The sequence below is a fragment of the Thermobia domestica genome, chromosome 7 (assembly GCF_964235325.1).
Source record: "Thermobia domestica chromosome 7, izTheDome1.hap1.1, whole genome shotgun sequence".
Lineage (NCBI taxonomy): Eukaryota > Metazoa > Arthropoda > Insecta > Zygentoma > Lepismatidae > Thermobia > Thermobia domestica.
In genome coordinates, this window is record NC_137460.1 from 70,958,937 (window position 1) to 70,980,627 (window position 21,691).

The 21,691-nt window shown below is 31.7% G+C and overlaps 1 protein-coding gene across 4 annotated transcripts in view; it reads left to right on the forward strand.

Annotated features, from left to right (window-relative positions):
* The window catches only part of roq (RING finger and CCCH-type zinc finger domain-containing protein roquin), a 134,173-nt gene extending 113,501 nt beyond the window's left edge, over nucleotides 1-20,672 (forward strand). For all 4 annotated transcript variants that reach the window (XM_081764831.1, XM_081764833.1, XM_081764834.1 and 1 more), the window contains exon 18: nucleotides 5,724-20,672. In XM_081764831.1, coding sequence (XP_081620957.1) covers nucleotides 5,724-5,843 — 120 coding nt within the window. In that variant the 3' untranslated portion in view covers nucleotides 5,844-20,672. The remainder of the gene's footprint in view (nucleotides 1-5,723) is intronic.
* Nucleotides 20,673-21,691: the final 1,019 nt, after the last annotated feature.

Consider the following 21,691-nt stretch of genomic DNA (forward strand, 5'->3'; position numbering starts at 1 on the left):
TGTTATAATTATAATTATTATTAAAATTTGATTGAAATCTTCGTTTAATATACACCATTTCAAAAAGAATGACCTGATTTTGGACGGTAATAATTACGGAACATGGAACGTACCGGCAAGGAAATAAGTATTGTTTGAATGGACGTGGCCTAGAGTTTCAGAAAATCGCCGTTAAATGTCAGTTAATGCGTCTTAGTTTGCAGTCAATCAGAAGTAAGATGCCGTCCGCTCAGCAGAAGGCGTTTTGTGTGCTGCAGTTTGCAAAGACTGAGTCAGTGATTTCGGTCCAGCGTACTTTTCATTGGCGTTTTGGCATTGAACCGCCTGCACCCAAACCCCCTTTACCTCGTGACATAGAAGAAGTAAAGAACAAAATAACAGCCGCCATAACTGCTGTAAACGCTGATTCATTGTGTGAAGTCGATGACGAATTTAGCTATCGTCTAGATGTTGTTCGTGCTATTTCTGGTGGACACATGGAGCATTTGTAATAGCATAGCTAAAACTTAAAGATTTTTTGAGTATTTTGCAATTTGAGGATTTTTGAGTATTGGTTTTATCAATACATAAATCAAGTCATTCTTTTGAAACACCTTGTATATGCTGTAAGTGTACGTATTTTTTCCCTGAGTATTTAGGCTGAAAAGGTCAATTTTCTGTAGGCTATGTATTCAGCATTCAGTTCATTTAGATTATTTTCTTTGAAAAGGATGAAAAATTGTCTTATAAACCGTAAGATATATTAGCTATTATATGTAAGAAAATGAAAATAGACAATGAGTATTTTTTTCAGAAACATTAAATTCCAGAAGAGAGAACTAATGTAAAATTTAAGATAAGTAGTTTCAATTGTTATACTTTAAGTAGAGATGTTATTGTTTTGAACTTTAAAGTAATTATAGAAACAAAATGCTAGTATGTAATTTATTGTCTGAAAGCAAGAGAAATGTGTGCAAATTAATTTCACTTTCCAAGAAAACGTCTAGTATGTAAATTATATTATTAAATAAAAAAAAAAAAAAGTCTTAGTGGAAGATATTATCAAAATTATAAAATAAAATAATTAGAATTCGTGAATTGAAGAAATATGGTTCTCAGTATATTTCAGCCGGTAGTGTGGCAGTAATTTTCTGCGGTAAAATTAGTCAAAATATGTGCTGAAAAGTAAATACGGAATTCCTTGAAGTGTTTAACCCTTTATTTGGCATTTTTGTTCTCAAGCAACATTGCATTCCATTCCGTTATCCGCACGAATTATAACTTCAGTGATCATTTAATTGGCATTATTGCTTTCATACAATATTCCTATAAATGATTTGCAGGTCGCTTCTTTAGATACTTCTAATCTTCGTCAACAGGAGACAGTCAAATTTAGTATTGCAGAAGCTTTATCTCCTACGTTCCGCGAAAGTTCTTTATTATTATTATTATTATTATTATTATTATTATTATTATTATTATTATTATTATTATTATTATTACTACTACTACTACTACTACTACTACTACTACTACTACTACTACTACTACTACTACTACTACTACTACTACTACTACTACTACTACTACTACTACTACTACTACTACTACTACTACTACTACTACTACTACTACTACTACTACTACTACTACTACTACTACTACTACTACTACTACTACTACTACTACTACTACTACTACTACTACTACTACTACTACTACTACTACTACTACTACTACTACTACTACTACTACTACTACTACTACTACTACTACTACTACTACTACTACTACTACTACTACTACTACTACTACTACTACTTCTACTTCTTCTTCTTCTTCTTCTTCTTCTTCTTTTTTATTTGTTGTTTCGTGCTGTGTAGAAAAATATTTCAACGAAACTGTTGGTAATTACTGTGAGAGTATTCTTATGATATTTTACCATAATAGATCAATGCTGCTGAGTAGCTACACATAAGACCTATCTTATGGCAATGTTGGTTTGAAATAAGTATCCTGTATTTTGTATCCAGAGTACAAAAATACTTTAAAAATTACGAAATTATGATCAGGAAGAGATGGTTCAACCATAAAAGCAAATTAAATATTTTAAATGTAATGCTATCAATGCTTGCCAATTAAACGGTTAAATAAGTATACAATTGTGGACGTACAACCATTAATCTAAACTAAAAGTGTCTCACTTAATGGTAATACATATTGATTCAAAGTTCCTTTCGCCTCTTCCTCAGTGTAACTTTTCCAGCTACGCTGCTAAAACACATGACATGTTGAAGGGAATTTTCATTGTGGAAGAATCCATTAACTCAAAATCAAATACCTTCTAAAATGAAAATTATACAGTCCATTCCATACTTTCATGTTATGATAAACAAAATTGCTAAAACGTTCCTCTTGAAAAATCCTTAAGGACAGAAAAGAGTTTCACATATACTTGGTGACTTGAAATATATTATACTACTAATTATAAAATGTCTTAATAGTAGAAATATAGAAGTTTGAAAGAAGACAATAAAACAGGTGACTAGTTTTCGATAACGGGGAAGTATTATTAATGATGATATGAAGTGCGAACGTGAAATAAGAACGAGGATAGGAATAGTAAGAGAAGCATTTAGGAAAAGCAAAAATCTGTTTTGTGGGTCTTTGGATAAAGAGTTGTGAAAAAAACTCACTAAATCCTTTGTGTCGAGTATTGTACTGTTTGGAGCACAAACATGGACATTACGCAAAAGCGATGAAAAAAGACTGGAAGCTTTCGAAATGAGGGTGTGGAGAATAATGAAGATAATTGGCTGGGTCGAGCGGGAGACGAGTGAGAGGATGTTAGAAATGGTGAGGGTGGAAAGAGCAACTCGAAATGTAATTGAAAAGAGGAAGAAAAATTGTTTGGGGCATTGGGTGAGAACGAACTGTGTCATGAGGGATGTGCAGAGGTGGCAGGAAAGAGAGGAAGGAAACGAAGGAGGCTATAGTTGATGGACGATATCAAAACAGAAAATTCGTACGTGAATATGAAGAGAATAGTTGAAGATCGTGGAAGCTTCTCAGTTGTAACAAGTGACCTACCAGCAATGGCAGATTATCTATGATAATGATAAATAGTAGAAAGTTCGGTCTCAAGCGTACGATTTCCACATCTATTTCTTAACATATTTTACAGATACTACTTTGCGACTAAAGTTTTTACAATTAGGACACTTTCTAATAGTCGAATTTGACAAGGGGGGCGCGGTGGCTCAGTGGTAGAGCGTTCACCTCCGGTGCTTGGGGTCCCTGGTTCGATCCCAGCTCGCGCCGTGTGGACTTTGTGGTGGACAAACACCGTGCTCGTGGGTTTTCTCGGGGCTCTCCCGTTTCCTCCCACTTTCTTCATTCCACCATTTCATTCATTTCTCATCATCACCGTCTCCTTTAGCCCAACCGGCATAAAAGTGGAACGTAAAACTAAAGATTTCATTTCATTTCGAATTTGACAAGTTTCCAGTACATCAAATCATTGTGAAACACTTTTCTACCTAGTAACGGCCTTCGAATGTTTTAATAATTTTGTTCATCATAACATGAAATATAGAATTAACTTGTATAGGTTTCCATACGTTTAGCAGCGTACCTGCAAAAGTTACACTGAGGAAGGAGAGAGAGACCTAGAAACACCATGTGTTGGAATTTATTACATGGGAGAAGGTGATACTTTTTTTAAAAAAAAAAATAACACCACTAATAGTTTTATTTCTGTTATGCTCTCTTATTACAATGATATACTTGTCTGAAAATTTTGCCATCACTTTGCAAAATCACATAATGCCTTTTCATGTATTTGTGTTTATTTTCTGGATATGACACGCATAAGTAGACTCAAATGTAGCGGGAAGCACACGTTTCTTCATTCCGCGGAATTGCAGTTATATTTTTCAACTCTAATACTTCATTGGTTGAAGTATGGTCATTGTCGTGTATATAAACAATATACAGTTACCAGTAAACTCAACACTTTTTCGAGCTTCTGTATTCTTTTTAACAGGGGCGGTTCGAGGGGGGGGCAATCGCACCCCCCCCAGAAGAGGAAACCTTTTATTTTATATATAAATAAAATATATAGTTTATTTTTTGACGCTCTTAAAAGTAGTTCTAAGTTGCAGTATTACAACCCACCGCCCCGCCCCCCCAGAAGTCCGTCCTGGATCCGCCTCTGCTTTTTAAGTTGGTCCAAATTTCTACTCCCTTTGAGATAATGACAAACTTTTTCAAACCATTAAATTTAAGTAATGACATAATAGGTGCATATTAATAATTAAAAATTTAAAATTGTACTGACGCAAACACTAAATGGTAAACTGCTATTTAAAGCAACGTTTTAATTACCAATTATCATCTTCCTTATGCGTGTATTCCTTAAGAAATTGCATTGCTTACAGAACCATATATTTTGATCAATTTTCTCGGTTGTGGAGAAAATTTAATGTTCCTTGAATTAATGCTGTTAATTTTTTTCTGAAAAAAAAAAAAAAAAACCTTCTGATTCTTCTTACAATTTTTCTCTAAAAATACGCCGACAAACCGCAACAGTATTATCAGGTATTAGAACGTATCATGTTTATATATAGAGGGTGTTACATAAATGTGTCACAGTAGATTTCTCACATAAAAGTAAGGAAAAAAAAAAAAAGTTCATAGTACCTGTGGTCGGAAGTGCGTAGTTTCGTAGTTATAGGGTGCCGAAAACGTAAAATAAGCGAACTTTAAAAGTTCAATGGGACCTATCGTAGTCGGATCAAGACATTACTGAGGAACTGGTATGTGAACTATCCAAATATCCACATTTAAGAGTGCTCCAGTACTTGCACACCAATTTTTAGAGAGGTAGGTGGAGAGTGGTCAAGTACTCCCAAACAGCTTCTCTAAAAATAATTGTGCATGTACCGGAGGTTCTGAAAGATGGACATTTGGATAGCTAACATACTAGTTCCTCAGTGATGTCTTGACTCGACTACGATAGGTCCCATAGTAGTGGAGCTATGAACTTTTAAAGTTCACTTATTTCATGTTTTCGGCACTCTTATGACAACGAAACGATGCACTTCCGACGACAGGTCCATATGAACTTTGCGAGGACTCTGTTCGCAAAATATTGTGATACATTTATGCAATACCCTGTTATATATTTCAAACTGTGGTGTTCTATTCCTCTTTAATGTTCTTAAATTTGTATTCTAAGTAGATGCCTGTTAGTTAAATGCTTACGTAAAACGAAATTGACGAAATACTTAACCTGTATTGTTTTTACTAACTTGCCAACACAAGCTATATCCTGCTCCAGCTGTATTACTCCAGTTTTAATGCAATCAAAAATACCAAAGCCTACCTTTGCATCCGTGGACCTCTTCTAGTTCGGTGTAATATTTCGATCTTCCTGTACTGGAGGGATACGACAGTTGACATGGACACTTAGTTTTATTGTACTTCATTAACATTAATTTTGAGGAAAGGCAATCAGCTCCTCAAAATAACGAGGACTTACGTAAGAAGCAGACAACGATGATATTATAGAAGTTCTAACCTGCTGGTTGCGAACGTGACTCCCGAGCGAGTTAAAATATTAACATAAACTAAAAGAGAGAGAACCACAGGTGCAGACGTAAGCTTTGTTATTTTATTAATTTAAGATGCACTCCATAGTATCTGTCAGTAAATTTAATGAAACTACTCTTAATTTTTCGCAGGAGGATTCGTATGAGAAGGGTATCGCGAATGATATGCGGGAATTGGAATTGCGCTGGGAATACGAATTGGAAGAACAAGAGAAACGATGGTCCAGTGAAGAGGAATCTGGCAAGAAGTGACACTATGTGCCATCAGTCTCAATTTTACGCTCTTCTGCAGCAAGAAATATTTATCAACCCAATGGGTTCTGGATTTCTTTTTTATTTTTCTGCGTCAAATGATAATGTATTTTATTTGTGTGAAGAGTGAAGGAAAGCTTATAGGAAGTAAAGCATAATTTTGAGCATAGTGTAATTTTGCTCATAATCTAAGAATTATCCAAGCTAGAGTGTGTGTGTCTTCGTTTCATAATCTTAAGAAATTTGTAAAAACAAATATATATATAAAAACAATAGAAATGTATAGTTGTAAACTTTCCTGAAATAATGAGAAAGTGGAGAAATTGTATTAGAGAAATATCACTGTGATCCATTTGGTAGCCTTAAAATTTATATATAGATATATAGATATGTATATATATTAGCAAGACTATCAGATATGGTCAGGTTTTTTCTATTGAGGCCCATTCGAGTATTTTTTTCTGGTTTTTATACTAAGAAAAAATGTACACATTTCTAACTGCATAAAAAAATTTGAACATAACGTTATTGAAACGTTTGGCAGTAAATAAAATTGATTCTCAGATAATGGATTATTGGCGAGGAAAATAAGTAACAGTGATTTTAACACGGTACAATTATTATTAAGTATTCAAGAAACGTATTTTAAAGTGATTCATGTTTTGCAGTTAAGAATGGCCTAATGTAGACTATGCTACAGATGAATTTTAATTTTGTTTTGTCCTGTACAATAAAACTTTTTTTGTTGTACGCCCTTGCCAAACTTTGTAATGAAGTCGTCTTGTCTTACACTATAATTACCTCATATATATAAGTTCTTTTCCGTAACATCTTATACATAGTACTTTTCACTTGTTGAAAAGTCACTTTCTTTTAAAGATAAAAGTTATATATATGCATATATACGGTAATACCTCTCTCACGTGTTTACGTTTCAGAAGATTATTTTTGAGATAAATGTTAATCTGTTTTCTACATTGCTATGTTTGTAGAAACATTTTTTTTTTTATATATACAAGTAGATTCAAAACTATCGTCTTAAAACATAATTTGGAGAGCTTCAATATACAGTATTTGTATTGTATTGTCCGCTGTATTTTGAAGCCAGTAAAAAAGCCCATATATTTGTATATTATCTCCCGTTATAGTGGAAGAACCTCGAACAATGTCCGATGAATTTGTATAATAGAATTGATACATGAAGAGAACCTAGGAAGAGAATTTTGTAAAAAGAAATAAAAATAATAAACACTTTGTACGTTTTAAGGTATGATTGTTATTACTTAAAGAATATATATATAAAGAAAATAAATATGCTATTTTGCATACATTACTCGAAATATTAATGTTCCATATTTCGATTAAGTGTAGAATTAAACTCAGTAATAAGTGATCTTTCTCTTTGTACGATCTAATTATTTCTAACTTGTCATGAAAAAAAAATCTAATAAAAAACAAATTTGGATAATGTGTTGACATATTATACCTTTAAGAGAAAACATATTATTAACAGCTAGAAAATTTATTTGTGTAAATTTGACATATAGAGTGCGTGTTATTCAAAATAGTCACTCTCCAAGTATTTTTTTTATGACTGTGATTTTCTGCTTATAATTTTATGCAATTAACATTAAAAAATAATAACATTTCTTGTGACATGATCATGTGAAAATTCCTCTATGTTGATTCCACGCATTAGTTTTTTTTTTTTTTTTTTTTTTTTTTTTTTTTTTTTTTTTTTTACAAGAAAGAAACAAACATGTATGTGATGTAATTGTGTGCTTGCTAATAGGAAGGATTACATTGTGCAATGGAATTATTTAAAGTTCAAATTCGAATTCTTGAATTCTGCGTTATTTAACTCCAACTATGTTGAGGATCTTATCACATAACACGAATATTTACATAAAGTTCGTATGCACCTGTGCGGGTGGGTGAATGGGGGGGGGGGGGTTGACTGTAGCCCGCAGTTCCTTTAGTGTTTTTGCTTTGTCCAGTTATTTATTAACATAACACAAATTTGAGTTGTAAAAAGATAAAGCTGAAAAAAAAAGAGAAGTACAGGGATTCATTTTCTATTTTGTTAGACGTTTGTTAGAAATTTGTGAATCTACTTCTTTAAAACTTGTCTGTGATAGTTGTAGGCTTGAAATGCAAGTGTACTCATGCAATACCCACTCGTTTTTCGTAATTGTTTCGTCTATGATATTTTCGAATTTTTCAATGAATTTTAAAATATACATATATATTTTTCTGTCAGTTTTCAAAAATAAGGAAGGAAGGAAAAGAAAAAGAGAAAAGCTTTTGTTTAACCATTAAGAACAGTACTTTAGAAGAAAAGTTGTTTGTTAATGATTTTATTTATTTATTTATTTATTTAATCTTTCCGGTTGAAACCATGCTGTTTGTTATGTAAAGGGTTAAATTTAAGAACATCCTGTGAGACCACGAAATTTATATATATAGAAAGAAAATTAAAATGCAGAAAATGAATACTGCTATTTAATCTTTAAATACTTGCTGATGGTGCTTCCTTGGGAATGTATTTATTCTTCTCTTTCTTGTTGCCGTGATTATATTCGACCATATTGGTCCTGTCATAATTAAGATTAGTTATTATTGTTCCATAATATATCAGCTTAACTGTTCCTTAATTATCTTCATGTTCTTTTCTTTCCTGTAACTTCATATGGACTATATACATATCCACTGTTCATTATGGGGAAGAAAATTAATGAAATTGCTATTTTTTGTAAATCGACTCTATGAAAGCTTGTAACTTGATTTGGATTTAATATTTTAGGACTTTTTTTTCATCTAAATTTTTTCTTAATCAATATAAAAGTGAAAGTTGGTCTGAAAAATACGCGCGATTTATCCTACTCCTTAAATTGTATTGAGTAATCACTAGCAAAAATGCAATTGAAAGCAGTACTAAAATTGGTAATTTCAATCCCAAGTTAACAAAATTACATAGTATGGGGTGAGTATTCAGTTTAGCTGGTGATTGTACAATATTGCTAAGAATCGGACTCCTCAACGCTGATGCTTGTATACATAAAAGAACGAGAGATTTCCCATCGCTTATAGGAGATCTGCACCAGAGTTTATTTATTACACATTCCAATATTAAAGTATTCTACAAATTTGGTCCGAATTTCTATAAGCGTATAGTCAACTAATATATTTTCGGATATACGAATACCGTCTTTATTATGTTAAATATTTTGTACATCATTGTCACCCGAAATTTTTAACATTTGTACGCTTTTCATGTAAAGCTGCTGTAAAAATAAGCAGTATTGAAGCTACATTCAATGTAATTTCCACGGAGGTAACTATCCACTGATTTTTATTTAATATCTGATATTTTAAAAGCAATTTAATTTATTCTTGGAGTTCAATGAATATACATATTGTAGGACAGTTGTTTTAAAATTATAACTAAAAATGCATTGACATTAACAACCTGGACGTTATTTCAACGTTAAATAAAAGAAAAATCAGTGAAACAATTATCAGTGTTGATGTAACAAATTAAGAATTCGAGAGCGGTTAAAGACAGACAAATTTAGATTTCAGTTATTGGGTAACCCAGGGTGCTAAGGAGAGTGGCAGTTTTGTTGGAAACAGTTCTCAAAAATCGTAAATGGCGAAAAAAAACTAGTACCCTATGCATGACCTAAAAGTATATATAGTTTACTTATAAGATTTTAACCACTACAAATTTCCGCCGTTTTATCTTTCAATGGTAATAAATTTTCACGAGTTATAGCACAATAAATTCTGATGCCAGTAAACAGCAATACGTAGTTTTAAGTAAAGGAGTAGAATATAGAAACATAAGCGCAAGTGCGCTCCCTAGAACTAGTTTATGACGACGTTAATAATCGTGTGACCTTAACCTGTTTTCAAAGGAAATGCCAAATAGGAAAGGGAGAAAGGTTAAAATTTGAATTTATGTTGGGAATATCGTGGTACAATTATATCGTATTTGACGTTATTTTACGGGATTGTTTTAAAGAATTTTCTTTTAGAATTGACGTTGACACAATGTTTATAGTAGTCGTATTCTGAGAATAGAAATAGTAATTGCTTTAGAAACGTTAGATATTAAAGAAAAAGCAGTGGATGGACATGTAAAAGCGTCATACGTATTTTGCGCAAGTATTCGGGTTGTTTTGACCATAATTTTATTTTTATCTTAAAATTTAAGACTGAAATAACTCCGAAATTACGAAAGTTCGTAGCCATCTTCCGTAGGCACTACTTTCATTTCTGTTCTCTTTCCGTAATCAGTAATGTTTAAAAGAAAACAGCGCTGTTGATATATTTTATTTTATAATAAGCAGTAATGAAATGGTCATCTATTTTGTAATTTTTAAAGAAATTTAGCTTCAGAATATTGTTTTAAACTACGATGGGAATTGCTATCAACTTTTGCTAATAACTCTACAGTTTTTTTTTAGGTTTAACGTCGTATTGTTGTACTTAACGTACTTTTATCCCAACGATCATTTCATTGGCTTTACTGCCAGCGTTATTTGAGTAGTATGCAACATAGTTTATAAGATGTTTAATAAAAATTTACTAACGAAAGCAAATATTGAGGTCATTCAGAAACGACATTATGTAACAATCTGGAACTTATAAAGTAATATGTTGTGTCAGACTCCTCACAGATGATCAGCTGATCAAGGTGATGTTGAAAAGTAGCAACCAAAGACATAAATGTATCGCCGAACATTATCAATACTGCAACTTTAATTTTTACTGTGATGTGTTAGCTGTACTGTAGAGATTGCATGACTTTGTCCTTCAGTCAACACCAAAGATAAAAGTCTCAGAAGGTTAAGACCTTGATAAATGGGCGTTGAGTTTACAATTTCACCAAAAAATATTGAATCGATTATCCTCAGGAACAGCATTGCAAACTCAATAGTAATACTGTCCGAATTAAGTTACTTATGTATTTACTTTTTATGCTTCTAATATATACATTAAATCCAACTATATTATTGGCTTACAGTTAATTGTTTCTGTTTCAAATTTTCTTAATTAAAGGGGAGAAAAAAATAAAAACAACGTTTAACTTAAGAAAGTATTGGTTTATTAACATTAATTATATATATAATTACTCTTTGACAAGAAAGGGAGGAATATGCATTTCTATAAATTTGTAATGATTCAACTTGAAAGAAAATAAGTTTCTTTTTTTTTCTGTAATAACTTGGCAACAAGACTGAAATAAATTATTTTGTGTTTCGTTTCTTGATTTTAATAAGAAATGAAGATATATATTATGATTTCTCGTACTACTTCTGTCGCTTCACATAGAAAGCTAATGTGGAAGTCCGTGAGATAATGCTGTTAATCAGTGTGTACTCCATATTCACCAAATTGGTGAGTTCAGTGTTTTTTGAGCACTCTGCGTATAATCGGGTTTGTATTTCAATGCAGAGTATCAATATATATATATATAAATAATAATACTTTTATGTATGTATGAGTGTGGGTGTGAATTATGTATTTGCCTGTTTGTACGGGTTGGTGTGGCTGAGTTTCAGTAAAATATTTTTCTACTTTTTATCTTTTTAGTAAAGATAAGCAACCAAATGGAACATTAATTGTATATCAGGGATATAATATATTTATAAATTTAAAAAAAAAAAAAGTTTTTTTTAAAGAAAAAACAAAATGACAGGTTCTCTTCTTTCAATAGTAAAACATAGATGTTTTACAGGAAAGTGTTTGGTAGTATTTTATTTATAGTCTGTGAACATTAAAAACAAGAGAGAGAGTTGCAATTTAATGAAGTAGATGTTTACCTGATATAATCAGGACAAAAGTGCACCAGTGTCGTAAGCAGAGAGCTTATATCGAGAAATCCATAACCAAATATTGTGTTAACAAAATATAGAAAGTACGGTGGTGCACTATAGCGATATATTATATATATATGTATGTGATAGGTGTGTGTTCCATATTAGGTACTGATAACATTTAACAAATGTGGAATTGACCATCTTTTGTCAACAACTATAAAATTCCATGTTGTTAGTTCAATGTGTTACTGACAGGAATGAAAGTTTTTTTTTAATTATTATTTTCATATTTATATGTAGCCATTGTTTTTTTTTTTTTTTTTTTCCACATCTGTGTTTGAAAAAATAGTATATATATATGGATATTGTTCTTTGGGACTAAAATATAAATCATGCTGTAAATGTTACTGTATTAGATTAGTAAACAGTAACGTAATGATTTTAAGTGTCGGTGACATTCTTGCCAGCACTATTATTTATACAGCTAATATTGCATGTTAAACATGTTCTTTGTGCATATAGTTCTTTGCTTGGAACTTATGACTGTGTACAGTTATATATATATGAATATATATATATCTAGCTACTTTTGTATACTTGTGTGTGTGTATGTGTGTGTGTGAGTGAGTGTATGTATTTTGATCATACTCTTGGATGTATTACGCATGTATGGAAAAAGTTTCTTATGTATGAGGAAGAAAAAACTTAAGTTTTTTGTTGGGAATGCTAGAAAGATTTTTTTTTGATTTTTCATTACATGTCCATCAATGTGGCATACTAATTATTATACAGCCATCTTCTAATAGGAGAGGTATTTTGATGTTTTGTGTTTTTTGAAAAGAAATGTAATCAGAGCACAGATCCTCTATTGCTGTACTGTAAAGTAAGTCTGGGTAACAATTCAGGTGTATCAGTTGGTGCTCATCCAATAGTTAATATGTATACATGTAGGTATATTACATATGGTAAAAAAAAAAAAGAAGCAGGCAATGTCTGCACTTAGGTTTTACCCTGTCTTCTTTCCGTAATTAAGATGATGTGTAGCGTTAATTGGGTGGAATTAAAAAAGAAAAAAATGCATCAATGTGTGATAGATGATAATAATAACAATTAATACTAAGTTTAAAAATGAATGCATTTGTTAGATGTTTAATAGTGTCATCATCCTTTTAACATAAATGTTGATCATCTATTTTGTGTTCCACCAGATAAACAAAGATATTAGGTATATCTTCACTGGTATTTTGTGCTCTTACTTGTGTTATCGTATGGTAGAGCTTGTACGATGAAACAGAAAGGCGGACATAATAAGAAAATGTAAGAAAGAAGAAAACAATCCCTGAATTTATAAATAAAAAGATAGTATATATATATTATTGTTGCAATAACTTCGATTGTGGAACTAGTTGGTCAGCTATTATATAGCTGTTTTAAGTATTTGAGTTAAAACAGTTCCATAGTTTTTTGAGTGTGCAAATTGCACTATGTCATGTATCTAAGAGAACATCACAGGGTTTGTTTTTTAATGATGTTTGTTTCGAAAAAAAATGAGAGGTCGATTCATCTCGTTTCAAAATTTACATTCTTAACTAACATTTCTAATAAAAATAGTTTACAAAATGATACTATTGTGTATGTTTCTGTATTAGTAAGCTGTTTCTCGTTTTCTGAAAATACATAAATTTTATTTTCTGTTTCGGTACGTGAGAAGAAAACTTCAGGTACTAAAACAGAACCAATGATTCTTGAGTTCGTAGTTGATATTTTATCCAACAGATGCAAATATTCAAACACTGTTTCAAACATTTCTATCCAATTTCAGATGATAACGCAGCAGAGGATTATTTCTTTTACAAAATGGGCTATGAATACAATTGATTTCTTTAAAATTACAACCTTTCTTTTTGTCGTATTAGAACAGCATATATATATATATGTATATATATATATATATAAAATAAAGTATTCGTAAATTGGGACTTTAAAATTTAATCTTAATGCATTTGTTAACGCTTTAAGAATTAAAATATTTATTATACGAGTGCCACAAAAATCGCAACACATTTTATTTTATAATCAAATATATAATTGAAAACGAAAAAGTAAGTTAATTTCTTATAAACTTTCAAAATTGTTGATTAAATATATATCACAAAATTGTTGATTAAATAAATGTGATTAAATATATATCACATTTAATTTTAAAATATGTGGATTTCAGATTTAATATAGCTTCATCAATAGTACATGTATTGAAAGCACTCTTTAGAAACAAGTATCAGTTCGATTGCCATTACATTTTAAAATAAAAAGTTACGTTGCGTCCTTTTCCTCATCACGTAGCATTTGTATGATGTTATCTTTTAAGTGGCTCCTGTAATTGGTCACCTGCTTATCTATAGAAACATTAACCACATTCTGTGTCTGTTGAGTCAAGGGTGACTATCTTAGGCTTCATTGTACTTAAATAGTTTCGATAGCTGAAACAGTATATCATTCAAATATGTATAATGTGATCTGCTTTTAGTAGGAATAAGGGAATACCGAAGCGAGCCAGGGAGACAATTTACTTACCAGAAATTTAAAACCTTATGACGTAACAAATAAAAGACGACTTAAACATACGAGTGTGTCAAAATACCATTTAGTAATGTCGAGGAAACCACTATGTTCGTCAAAAATTAAAAGTCTATTGCCAGTATGTTTAGGCATATCTGTCACATTCTGGAAACAAACTATGTAATGCATACCATGATGGACAGTTTGTAACGAATATATTAGCTTCAGATAAACTAATGTAACTTCAATAGTATTGTGAAAAATTCTTCGTGTAAAGTTATGCTTACCGGTAACATGCTGAAAAATCTAAATAGTTAAAAACGTTACCTTAGTGAGTAGTTTGTAATAACCATAGGAACAATATACACAAATAATCTGTCATTTTCACTGGTAGTTCGAAATTATAGGCATATTCTATTGAAAACTTTTAGATCTGAAAGATTCCTGAAGCCATGATCTGCATGCGATTATCCAGTTCACATGTTGAACTCATTTGAATCTATCTATAGTTCTATCCTAACTATATAGTATGATTCATTTATTTTGTTTTCAGAATTTTACAGATAAACGTTGGTACAATAAACCGAAAGAGATGATAATAGACATGAAATTAATAAAGAAATGTCTAATGAACATGGTTCTAGAGCGGCACCGTTTTACCGAGAGTGGTGTTTAAAAACCTGCGAAGGTGCTGATATAATGGCGAATATCTCGTGAACGCTGAAAGGTACCACTATCAGATCAAAAGGTTACACAGATCAACTGTGAAAAGTGTATGACGTACTAATGGTAGCGGAACGGTTGCCGTGCAACAGGGATCCCCACAGATGGGGAATGTATGTGTGAATTCCTGTCCATACGTCCATATGTCTGTATGAATTCCTGTAACGCGGCGATCACGCCATTACGATTGATACGTCATTGCATTTATCAAGATCGATTTTCTGTGTAATCTTTTGATCGTACAGTAACATACTTCTGCGTTCACGAAATATTCCTATTACATCAGCGCCCTCGCAGGTTTTTGAATGCATCTCACGGTAAAACGGTGCCGCTTTCGAATTATATTCATTACACTTTTTTTTCTTCATTTCATGTGTATTAACTCACCTTCAGTTTGTCGGTGTACTATCGTACCACCCTGTATAATGAAAGCCGTGAGATATGATCAAAACAACAGTTAGTGTTTGTTACAAAAAAAAAAAAAAAAAAATGTTCCTAAAACCTTATCTCAGTTTTCTTTTGGTATTTATTACATTCAAAATACTAGTACCGGAGCTTAGGATTTCATAAAAATAAATGCAAACATACTATTGATCATATAGACTAATGATCCCTAATCTCAGAAAAGGGGGGAGGGCTTAAAAATTGTATCGGTTAGGCTAAAGGAAATGAGAAATAATTATTCCTTGTATTCACAGATCAATGAAGGTGCATGAGTTTACAAGATTTCCAAGCGAAAGGGAGCAAATTAAAAAAAAAAAAAAGTAAACTCATAGTATAAAATGTAGTACCTCAGAATTAAACGGTTACAATTCTGACAAAATTAATCTTTGATCAAGTGCAGTAATTTGTAGGCGGAATTGTGACCGTAACAAAATTTCGTATTTGTCGTACATGAGCATAATATGATATTCGTCGAATACGTGAATTCTAAATAATAAAAAAATCCATGTGTAGTCAATACTCATGTTTAATAAAGTTGTCACTTATTTTCGTGTTAAGAATTCGGTTATCCGAATAATAAAGATATTTTGGTATATAGATTAGCAACATCGCCAATCACTGTTTCGACAATCAGCGACTTTTGATAACGATTAGTTTGTAGCTTTGGTAATTGTTTCTAACATATCTTGTCCTTATTTAAGGAGATATTAAAGAGCACTATTTTGATAGAAAAGAAATATATTACGTGCGTCCGTCTGCCATCCAGCCTGCTAAGAGGAAATTTATATTTTGGCTGAGAAACTAGAGGGTAAGTTCAGCAAAATGTGTCCCTGAATCAGAATAATTTGTTGAAATTCGTTTCTCTTAAATAATTCTCTTAAATAATAACCATATTTCCCTTGTAAATGCTGTGAATCGTTGCCTTATTCGACTACGATTATAAAAAAATGTTTTGTTTTATACTGCATCTAATGTTAACATTTCTATAAATATTTGTTCTAACCCCACGAAATATTAAATGAAGTCACTTAACGAAAATAATAATAACAGTACAAGTCTTAGCTGAACAAACAAGGAAAAAACGGGGTGCACTACTGGTTATCGTTTATGGGTATCCAAACCACTTTTTCAAGAGTTACCAAGAATGCAGTAAATGTTGGTTTGTACTTAAATAACAGCTATTTGACATCTGCCTCTTGACACAAGGTTATTCAGTTAAATGTTTGTCGCGCTCTAGATACACTATCCACTTGCTTTACCGGTGAGTGAAGTAACTCAGCAGCAGGAATCATCAAATTCACATTGGGCAATACTTGTTCTGAGCAGTGGAAAATTAGTTACTAATCAAGAGGTTAAACTTACGGCTGTACAAATGGCTGACATCCAATATGACGTGCATGGTTACATATATGTATACAGTAAAATTATTTGTGTCAGCTTTGCAGAGAATGTCTAGGCAAGTGATCAGTTTTAGAATGAAATGTTAATTGTTTAATTTTTCCAAAATATACAAGTAAATTAAACGCTACCCAACTATACAGTTTTTATCATACATAAAATGACAGCTGAATTGATTGTAGTCATTTTGTGATTATATTGTAGCATATGTAAAGGAGCTGCAAACGTAAGGAAAAACACCGTTTATAATATTTCGTGGTAAGCTTGTAACTATATACTTACATGAAACATTGGTACACATTTTAAAGAGCTAAGTTCTTAATAACAACATTTGCTAGTTTTCCTTTATAAGAATTTTGAAACGACGGAATCTTCCTCTCGAATAATTTATATGACATAATGTGACTTTCTGTTAACTATCTATTGTGTTAAGTGGGCATAGGTGTAAAAAAAAAAAAAAAAAAAAAAAAAACATAAAATAAAATGCTGGAAACTTTTTCTGCTGGTGGCGTTCAGCTAATAACTTACAAGAGATGGGATCGTTTTTCAGTTTGTAAAGCAATAGTATTGTACAAGTATATATGGTATATACATAATATATAAATATAGTTAGAAGGATTTTTCAATGGTGTAATGACAAGAATAATGGAACAGTGTTAGTTGATTTAAAAAAAAACAAATGAATGTCGATTGCAAGACATGTGTTTGAAGTATAGTGCTACTAGTTAAAAAGTTGTGTATTTATATATCGTGGTGCGTGAAGTTGCTGTATTATGTGAAGATCTTTAAATTTTCTTTGTTAATTTTTTAAAATTGCTTCTAAAGAATCATTATTTAAAAAAAAAAAAAACTGTTAAAGAGAGATATAATTCTCAGAAAAATATCTAAATTCGGTGCAGTTGCCAGGTCGATTGTTGTAGATGTTTTTAAGTAACGCAGATAACTGAGGCATATTTTCCCAATTTTGTGATTTAATGATTGATTTCATTTGAAACATGTGTTTTAATAACATTATTTGTTGAACAGTTTTAAAACTCTTTTTTTTCCTGCTTTTTACAGGTTGAAATATTGGATCGAACCCATTTTAATGTTTTTGTTTAGGAAAGAAATTAAGAATAATATCTTATGATTTTTTAAAGCAAAATTGGAAATAAAAATATGCTATTCTCGAGCTGGTCTCTAGCCAGTGGAGTATGGGAAATTGTGTGGAGTTTGAGAGGAGTTATTTTCTTTAACCGAAAATTTGGAATTAAAGCGTACAATGTGACAAAACAAAGTAAGGCAATGGTACGCACCTAGAAGACGGGAAGTCACGAACTTGATAATGTTTATATATATATAAACATTATATATGCGTGCTGTTCGTTTTAATACAGCACCCTTTCCTGTCTTATTAGGAATTGGGAATGTCTTCTTCAGATACATCGCAAAATATCCTGGCGACACCATAATTAATATTTATAGTCAATATTAAATGTTTGCATTATAAATCAAAACATTAAACATTTAAAGTACAATATTTGGATTTTAAAGTCAACTCGAAAAAATTTACAGCAATATATTAAAACACAATTTTATTGAATATTTAAGACAGAGACAAGATAAACTTATTTTTCTACCATTTTTGTTTTCCAATAGTTATTTAAAAATTAAAACCAAAACTAAAGCAAAGTTTTTTTTTTTTTTTTTTTTTTTTTTTTTTTTTTTTTTTTTTTTAAGGATAAAGAGTAAATACGTAATCACCTGCAATATTTAGTCATGCCTGAAAAAAGAAAATCCTGACTAGAGTTTGTTACATCACTAATATTGCTAGAACAGAATGAGCAACTATTTGAAAATGGAAATGCGGGTATAAACAACTAACAGTTCGTTATTAGGGCTGACATGTAACCTCACGACCACCAGTTGGTTTTGGTCGTATAGTCGCAGATTGAAACTTGCTGGGATTACAACACTCGGACACAAATCCAAGTAATAGTTCAGACCTATTTTAATAATAGGATCCGTTCTTTATAGCTTTAGGGTTACAGAGTTGTAAAGCATAATGTATTACTGGTAACCAAATAGTTTGTTAATTAAGCTGTATTCAGTTTTCTAATTTTGTGTACTTTCAGAAAATAATGTATAGTTGAACTTTAAGGTTCTGAAGTTGGAAATTCACTGCCATTCGTTGCTTGCCAGATATTTAGCACTGAATATCTTGAAAGAGTTTGGTCAGTCAATTCGTTTAGTATTATATCTTCTGGTTGGATTGTAATTAGCAGGGAGATGATATGAATCGTATAGCAAGTACACGAATAACTGTTTGGGCGTAACCAGTAAACTTATACAAAGCATAATTTTGTTGTGGAAATTGTGTTCATAATACCGAAATGCATAATAAGTGAGTATTGTGTTATTGCGGGGAAATGTACGAGCATAGGTGTATTCGCAGATTTTGCAATGTTGAAGTGTCTCATAGAAAAGGAAAAAAAAAATTAAGTTTAAGAAAATATATTATTGCGAATACAGCGACTAGATTTCCGGTTTTGCATACTTGTGCTCTTATACACGGTTAATATAAAAACAATTGTAATCATTACAATGTGACCGTAAATTTTGAAGTCAAGGAGAGGTCTTTATTTGTTTGTGTCCCCAGTTTCAACATGTTTCTTCATGTGTCCCATTTTCTTGTTGACTTCTGTTGGATAGTGCTTATTGTAAACCGATTCCCTTCTGCGATTTTTGTAGTAATTTGCCAATGCATTGTTGGTTGGTGACCTCTCGAATTGAAGGTGCGCCTATCAGTTTCACGTTTCCTCATTTTTCAGGTTATTTCAAAAATCAGAGATCGTCACCCTTAGCCTAAAGAGCATAATCGTTGGACGTGAAGCTGAAAGATTTCATTATATTTTTTTCAAAAATCATAGATACACAATAATTTTAATCACTGTTCATTAAACTGTTCTTGCTTACTGCGTCATCGAAGCATAAGAACGCCGTATTTGATTTGGAGACATATTTTATGACAGTGGGGAATAAAATGTCAACTCAAAACTAAGCATAATTTTCTAAATACTAAATAATTAGGCAAAGACATTTTGATATAATTATTTTTAATTTCTGTGAGCCGGTATTAATGAGAGCATCCGTAAAAGTAATTTTCATGTCACTTCTCTTACCTGCAAAGAAAGAATTGTGTTCACTATTATTTCTTCGTCATTGCAATAGGTTATATGAAAACAGAAACTTTCTGCGGCTGTGCTGGCTCTCCTGCATATTTTGTACGATCAGGTGCAGTTATCAACTAAAATCGCAACATCGTCATTCATACATTTTATTTTTAAATAAAATCTATATTAAATACTTTTCTTATGGTCAACATGAGTGAAGCATCAGAGCATTTTTCTGCCTCTGTTATATCTCTGATGTCTGCTCACTCTGTACTAAGTTCTGTTAATTTATGATGAACGATACATGTTGTAATTATCAAATTAATGCACACGGTTTATTTTTAAATAACGTTTGGAAAACCAACTTGGTACGTCGTACATAAACATATGTATGTATTAAGATTAATAATGTAAATAAATAAAAAAAAAAATACAACATTCCATTTCAAGAAAGCTAAAATGTAGAAAATAAATAAAATGAATGTTTGCCTTTGAGGAATATGGCATTACTTCTAGCACCACGATTTTCCTTTACTCAGATGGTGGTTATGATTTCCAACACCTAATGTCACACATGAAATGAGTTAGCAGAAGTTACAAAATATAGAAATACTATGTATGAGAAGCATGTTGCACATGTACCTTACCGATTATATTAATCACTTCTGTAATTTGGTGGCTTGAAAAATATATAAATATATATGAAATATATATATACATATATTGTATACTTGTGGTTTCTTTTGATGTATCCTTTTGGTAACTTGATTGCAGGGCCATCCCACCTGCAGTCTTCAAGACTTCAATCGGGCACAATATTGAGACCGTTCACTGCGTCTGTTTCACTAATGACAGTTGAGATTAAATATCGTTAAACATTATTTGACATATAAAGAAGGAAATGATTGCTTCATCAACATGTTCTTTCCAACCGTAACATAATAATTCATTTCCTGTAAAATGTTTGTAAAATCTTATATCGAACTGTTACTTAAGCAGCAGTAAAGCTTATTTATAGATTTTATTAGTGAAGCTAGTTGTAAGTGGGGCAGAACAGTTCAGTGGCAGAGCGCTCAACTCTGATGCGAGAAGTCCTTGTTTCAATCCGATGCCAGGTGAACTTTTGCTGGATATTCAACTCCATGGGTGTTCTCGGGGTTCTCTTAATTTCCTCGTATATTTTCATTTCACCGATCATTCCCTTCATTAATCATCTATCTCCTTTACCCTAAAAGACAACTGTGGGATGTAAACCTAAAAAGTTCATTTCTAGAAATCAGTTGCTAGTTCAAAATTAAATACATTATCGAATGGAAGGAGGACAAAAACTAGCAAATAAGCTGCATATTACCATGGTAGTATTGTGTGTCCCTTTCCGCGCCTTGTATATTGGCAACAAAATGGCTATTCTCTCAAGCAAAATACCCTGTGTTCTAAATGCCTTTATGTGCATCAGTTCAGAAGGAACATGTAATAATAGTGTAAATTCTCCCTTTCCCTCCTCTTTGAATGAAATTTTCAAAATTCGTGCAAGTAAATATTTTGTATACAAAAAATTCCAATCTACAAAACTTTGTATCTCTATGTGCAACGGTACGAACGACCTAGAATGGTCAAATTTCCACCCGTTTTCCGTCGGGGTGAAATTTCTAATATTTGCACAAGTGAAGCAATATTTGACTTTCTGTGTTCCAAAATTGTGAATGGACAAAGCCTAGAATCATGCCACTAGTAAAAAGGCCCCCAC